Here is a 7,336-nt window from a genome sequence, read left to right as displayed (position 1 = left end):
TCCAAGATTATCTTCTGTGTCTGTGTTAATTGGTTTCCCTTTTCTTTGTTGAAGAGGGTCTGTGCAATCCTTCTGCCTAGTCCGCCATCTTGCCCCGCCTGTACCCCCTGCTTTTTGGAAGTCTGCTTTACACCACTTTACTTTTACAAAAGACCTGCATTAGTACCTTTTCACTAACTGAAAGAAATCCAAAGAAGATTTTTGCTTTTTTGAAAGATGAAAAGCAAAACTAGTATTCTGTGTTTGTTCTGCAGCAAGCCTTAGAGAGGCAGCACACATCCTGAGTGGCTAGAGTAACATCACCAAGCTCCTTCCCCGGGAACTACACCTCAGCATCAAGTGCCACAGCTTTCAACTGTGTCTCTGAACACTATATGTTAATATTATTTTAGGTTTTATGTGTTATTTGGTATGGTTTGGTAGGTTATTTTGGGTCTGAGTACATGCAAAAATTTTTTCCGTATCAATTAATGGTAATTGCTTTTTCACTTTACACCATTTCAGCTTATTAAAGGATTCATAGGAACACCCTACTTTCAGAGAGCAGGGGAAACCTGTACTGTTGTTATTGTTGTTAGGTGCCATCAAGTCACCTCTGACTCACAGCGACCCTATGTTCAACAGAATGAAACACTGTCTGGTCCTGTACCAGTCTCCCAATCCTTGCTACACCTGAGCCCATCGTTGCAGCCACTAGGTCAATCCATCTCATTGAGGGCCTTCTCTTCTTTCATTGACCCTCGACTTTACCAAGCATGAATAATATCCCTCTCCAGGGAATGGTCCCTTCTGACATGACCAAAGTAGGTGAGACAAGTCTGGCCATTCTCACTTCCAAGCAGCATTCCGGTTACACTTCTTCCAGGACAGATTTGTTAGTTCTTCTGGCAGTTCATGGTACTTCCGGTATTTTTCCCCAACACCACAACTCAAAAGCATCGACTCTTCTTCGACCTTTCTTTTTCATTGCCCAGCTCTCACACGTATATGAGGCAACTGAAAACACCATGGCTTGGGTTAGGCGCACCTTAATCTTCAAAGAGATACCTTTGCTCTTCAGCACTTTAAACAGGTCTTTTGCAGCAGATTTTCCCAGTGCAGTATGTTGTCTGATGTCTTGACTGCTGCTTCTATTGGTATTGATTGTGGAACAAAGTAACATGAAATCTTTGACAATTTCAATCTTTTCTCCATTTATCATGATGCTGCTGTACTATGCTCCTTGTTACTTAATCATTCAGTAATTCTTTGAAGTAGGTATCCTTGAAGATAATGAGGCTCAGAAAGGTTACATAACGTATCTAGTCACACAGCTTATAAGGGATGAAACTAGCTTCCAACATTGCAGTCAGGATGGTTTCTCAAAAACCCATGCTCTTTGCATTACAATACATTGCCTCCCAGAATGCTGTAGTAAAAAATGATCCCTTGAAAGCAATAACTTCCCAATCATGACTTCACAAGAATAGTTTTTGCCATCATCTCAATCACTTTCTAAGAGGCTACTACAGTTGGGGCAGTCTGCTAGTTGCTGGGGACACAAAAGGGCTTAACATGCAACTGGTGAAAGAGTCATTACACACAGGACAAATAAGAAGGCAGGGTGTCGTGTAAGAAATGACTAATGAACAGTATAGAAAGGAGTGTAAAGGAGGAAGACTTTGCAGAAAAGGTAGGACTTGAGTTGTGTCTTGAAGCAAAGGAGAAGCCATATAAACAGGCTACTGAGTTAAAGAACAAATATCCCAGCTTGGCTGTAATATAAGGTTTGTATGTTAGAGGTAGGAAACAACTGGATATGAAAATCAAGTTTAGGCTAAGAAATTTGGACTGAATTCTGTAGAAGGTGAAGTGATCCATTTCTGACATCTATCCTTTCCTTAGTTCCATGTGTCTCACTCTTGCTGTTGTGTGCCATCGAGTCAATTCTGACTCATAGCAGTCCTATAAAAAATAGGGCAGAACTGCCACATAGGGTTTCCTAAGCGGATATCCTTATGGGAGCAGATCACCAGGTCTTTTCTTCCAAGGAGCCACTGGTAGGTTTGAACTGCTGACCTTCTGGTTAGCAGTTGAGCTCTCAAACCTTGTGCTACCAGGGTTCCTTTGTCTTACTCATCTCCCTGCTTAACAGTATTTCTAATGTAAGAGAACCAAGTTGATGACTAGTAGTACGTAAAAAATAAGGGAAAGACATGACATCTTTGAAGGCAACAAAATAATTATAACTTGAGGATACTGATATTGGTGGCCTCAAGGGCAGTGGGTCTCAACCTGGCTGCACATTATATACCTGGGAAGCTTTTTAACTATCCACATCCAGGGCTTCATGCCCAGAAATTCTAATAGGTTGAACCAAGGAGCCCTGGTAGCATAGTGCCTAAGGCACTTGACTGCTAACCAGAAGGCTGGTGGTTCAAACCCCGCAGCCACTCCTCAGAAGGAAGGTTGGGCAATCTACTTCCGTAGTGATAATGCCTCGGAAACCCAAGGAGGGGTCACTATGAGTCGGGTCCAACTCGACGGCACACAACAACAACAAGGTTGAACCACATGAAACTGTCAATATTTGATCATTTTTAACCTATAAAAAGATAAGAAATTGCACATAGTTTAACAGCTTATGGTAGGGAAAGAAAACTAGTCCTCCCCCCCTTTTTTTTTTAACTTCTCCAGGTGGTTCTAATGTGCAGCCAGGGTTCAGAACCACATCTATGAATGAAGATTAAGAGAGAATTCAGAGCTGGTCACTCCAAAAGGTTAGAGTTGGAAGTTCAGTAAGAAAGATCAAGAGACCTCTACCCTAAACCCCACCTCAATAACTATTCCTATTTCTGATAACCTGAAAGTGATCAGATCCACAGCTGGGACTAACTTTGGGATGTACAAAAATGAAACAAACTTTTTTGGCCTGCCTTTATTCTGGATTACTCCCTTGTAGAGCCCTGCCTAACCTAGACTGTGTTAAGGTTTAGGGACAAAGTCCTAACAATCAATAAAATATTTATCAGCTTTGCTATGTTCTGTATACGTATTTCCAATGAAGACCATATGAGAAAAAATAAAACAAAAAAAAAATCCTTCCCCTTCCTATAGTAGCAGTAATTAAAGGGCAAGAAAAATGGGAAAAGAAAAGAAAAAGAAGAAACATTTCAAAATTCTACCCACCTCGAGGAAATACTGTTTTATTTCTAATTTTGACTTTTTTGGGGTATTCTAGACACCATGGACAATACCATAACAGTAATTCAAGTTCACCATGATTATACTGGCAGATAATAAGCAAATCACACAATAATATATTTCATGATTTTCCATAATCATTGAGAAAAAATCAAGGTGGACAAATGAAGAGTACAGATACCTGCAAACACACCAAATCAAGCAAAAAACATGACCTAGCTCTCACCTCCAGCTGCCGAATCGCTGTTTCCCTCTCTTTAATAAGTTCCAGATCTTGCTCAGTGATGGCTACCTCATCCTCTTGGCTTTGCATCTGGTTCCAGTCCTCATGGCTGCAGGGAAACAAGCACATTAGCTGATTCTTCTTCTCCAAGATGTATACAAGACATGTCTACAATATCTCTATTGCCAGTTGAGCCGGCCAAAGACCATTATCAGGGCTCAACTTCTTTGGCATCAGCACCCAGTCCTGGAGGACCACATTCTCTGTATCTAGAGGCAGAGTTGATAACACCCAAAAAGCAAAGTCTCGGCTTCTCTGGGCAAAACTGAGATGAAGTAGGATTATGAGGGATGTTTCTATTTGTGATATACTCTGCAATCCTTCTAGGGCTTGCTAGACAAGGAAAATAGCCAGGGATTTAAAGTCAATGGAGTCTAGCAGCCCGTCTTCTTCTAGGGCACTCTCAAAGTACAAGTCATGTTGGTATCCTGGGTACCAAAGGAGTGGAGGAAACCAAGCTAAATGGCCATCAGTGCTTTGCTAATTAGTCCAGATTACATCTCCTGATATGGAGGGATTTCCTTGTGAAGTTATGCTTTGAGTTAAATGTCTCTTTAAAAAAAACAAGTAAAAAGCTACTGAAATGTGATTAACTCTTCTTTTCAGGTACCATATTTAAAAGAAAGGTGTATCACACATTACATTAGACATGAAACACTTTGAAAACCCAGTATTAAGCATTCTTTCCAACAGAATATATACATCATACTTATCTCTATCGTATTTAAAGAATGTCCTCCATGTGCTAGTGATATAAAACTGAGTAAGAGAGAGTACCCCATGCTTTTGAGGTACACATAATGTTTGTTTGGGGGTGGAGAGAAAGAGACGTATCTAATATAAAACCTACTGCAGTTCTGAACTAATCTCAGGAATACATTTCTATGTGAGTAATTAATTCATTTTGGAGAAGTTAAGAAAAGGATACAAACTGTTTGCTTTTTTTTTTTTTAATACTCTTAGAAGGATGAGTTGCCCCTACTTTAGAGATGACTAAACAAAGGCCCAAGAACCCTGAAGTACTTAAGTATGAATTACAGGTAAAATTATTAGACCTCCTAAACTATAGATTTATGGGTTCTTACTTAATCCTAGTGAGCCAAGCTCTCTCCCCAACACACGGACATTAAGGGCTTCTTCTAGTTGTTTATTCATCTTGAAACCACTCCTTCCATAATGCAAAGATCTTGGAAAACTCCATGGTTTTCACTGTTTAATTTTATTTTGTGGATTATAAAATTCCCAGCCCCAAGTCTCCCTTTATTTTGTCCTCTCTCTCACTGGTTTTCAAAATTTAAAAACTGAATAAAGACATAAAATCCCATCTTCACTATACAGCTAGGTTGTATGAATGATTCCTTTACCTGTCAAATGAGACGAGCTGTTCCTCTCTTTGCCTCTCCTCTGCCTAGAAAACAGATGGTATTATTGCTGCTGTTATTTAGAAACATGTCACAGACAGACATAAAAAACAAGGGTTTACCCTTAGCTATGGTACAGAAAAATGACATCCCTTCGTTCTCATAGGTCTATACAGGGCTCAGCAATCTGTCTACACTAGAAAATGGGTCTGAAGTGGTTGAAGGCAAATCTGCATTCCAGTTTGGGACCAGAACAGAAACTGAACAGGATGGGGAAAACATGAGTGGGAGAGAGTTAAAAACAGTAATAACCTATTTAAAACTTTGGGGAAAGGGAGATTAAGGGACAGAGCTGAAAACTTACAAGGAAACAAATTCTCAGAATACACATAGATTTATTAAAATTGACATCTATAACATTTTAAGTACAAAAGTGGCAAACTCACTTCAAAATTAGTCTACTGCATGTATTATTTTTGTAACTTAAAAGCAAAATTTAAAAAGTAAAAGCTTTTAAAGGACCAATCTTCCCATTAAGAGGAAAAAAAAAAAAAAAAAAAACCCACCTTTCCCTTTTTACAAATGCAGTAATTAAAGGGCAAATAAAATGAAAAAAAAAGAGAAAGAAAAATTTCAAAATTGTAGTCACCCAGAGGAAATACTGTTTCACTTGTAACTTTGATTTTTGCATCTTCCCCAGATTAAGAAACAGAACACTGTTAGTGTCGTAGAAGCTTCCTCATGTGCCCTCCCTAATCACAACTGTATCCCTTGACCTTAAAATAACCATGATCCTGACTTTGTGATAATCATTTCTTTGTTTTATAAGAATAGTGATATAATATGTACCCTTATTCAGTATAGTTTTGCCTGTTTTTGAGATTTACATAAATGGAATCATAATGTTTGTTTTATTTTGTGCTTTGATCACTCCAAATTATGCCAGATTCATCCTTGATACTCAATACAACTTTAGTTTGCTAATTTTCTTTGCTGTATAATATTATAATGTATGAGGGGTTGTTATGAATCAGAATTCAACTTAACGGCAGTGAGTTAGTTTTTTTCTTTATGAATATCCCACAATGTTTTTATTCATTCCAATGTTGATGGACATTTCTGTTTCCAATTTTTGATCACTATGAATACAGCTGCTATGAATATTTGTGTACATATATCCTAGCATACATATTTACAGCTTTCACTAGGATAGAGTCATACAGTATACAAGTGTTCTAAACCAAAAGATATTCCAAATGGTTGTGCCAAGTTATACCACCAACAACCAGACAGAAGAGTTCCTGTTGCATCATATCCATAACTACTACCCTCAGTGTTCACAGTTTAAAATCGTTGCCGTCTTGCAGACATGAAATAGTACCTCACTGTGATCTTAATTTGCAATTTCATGATTACAAAGAAGTTGAGTACCATTTCATTTGTTTGACCATTATTCAAAATAATAATAAGACGCTCTTTTTTATTCTCTACCCTGTGTTAACATTTGCACTCTTGGTGCAAAAGCAATAGTGCTAGTTGTCATTATATTCTTCATTGCCACACCTTCACAGTAAAAACAAAACAAAAGCCAGTCTGTCCTGGATGAAGCCATACTAATTATTAATTAAACCTTAATTTCTCAATGCATGTCTTTTTAATATTTTATATAATTACATGGGAAGTATACATAAAACACTTTTGCTGCATGTGTGACGATGGTCTCAAGGAAAACCACTTGTATAATTGAGTTGCAAGCTAAATTAGCTACTTTTTTTTTTTTTTTAAAGAATACCATTTTTACTTATGACTAAAAATCTACAGTTATTCAGACAGGTGTTTGGCAGATAATTTCTTAAAAATAAATAATGTGAGTCTGTCAAAGGAAAATAACTGATAGTACTTATTGCCAATGATAAAACACAGTTTTCAAATAAATTTAGAATTTTGGAAAATTTTTCTCTACTACCATAAACTTGACATTTTCCCAATACTTAAAGACTTTTCTGATGAAAGTGATGGTAATACTACCAAATGTGATTTTTTAAAAAATATTATACAATGAAATAAATATATCAACATTTGGAAGACCAAATATTTTTCAGAGAACCAATACTTTCCAAATGATAAATACATGATAATATGTATTTGAATACATAGTATTACAAAATTATGCATGGGTAAAAGATGCAATCAAAGTACAAGATAGACCAAAATAAAAACCAAGCTCACTGCCATTGAGTCAATTCTTACTCACAGCAATTCCCATTGAGTTTCCAAGGCAGTAAATCTTTACAGAAGTAAAGACTGCCCCATCTTCCTAACATAGAGCAGCTGGGTTTGAACCACCAACCTTCTGGTTAGCAGTCAAATGCCTTAGGTACAGAGCCACCAACGCTCCTTACAATATCCAAAAAACCAAACTCACTGCCATCAAGTCAGATCCAACTCATAGCGACCCCTCCTTGGGTTTCCAAGGCAGCATCACTATGGAAGTAGATTGCCCAATCTT

At 37.6% G+C, this 7,336-nt stretch overlaps 1 protein-coding gene across 1 annotated transcript in view; it reads right to left on the bottom strand.

Moving 5' to 3' along the window:
- The window catches only part of STX12 (syntaxin 12), a 75,608-nt gene that overhangs the window by 15,599 nt on the left and 52,673 nt on the right, over positions 1-7,336 (bottom strand). Inside the window, exons 5-6 of the mRNA XM_007935806.2 lie at positions 4,831-4,874; positions 3,410-3,515 (exon numbers count right to left, since the gene is read on the bottom strand). Coding sequence (XP_007933997.1) covers positions 3,410-3,515; positions 4,831-4,874 — 150 coding nt within the window. The remainder of the gene's footprint in view (positions 1-3,409; positions 3,516-4,830; positions 4,875-7,336) is intronic.

Source organism: Orycteropus afer, unplaced genomic scaffold (genome assembly GCF_000298275.1).
Source record: "Orycteropus afer afer isolate SDZICR_OR568_19922 unplaced genomic scaffold, OryAfe1.0 scaffold00031, whole genome shotgun sequence".
Classification (NCBI taxonomy): domain Eukaryota; kingdom Metazoa; phylum Chordata; class Mammalia; order Tubulidentata; family Orycteropodidae; genus Orycteropus; species Orycteropus afer.
Note: the sequence above shows the minus strand (reverse complement) of the source record. Positions and strands in the feature narration are given on the sequence as shown.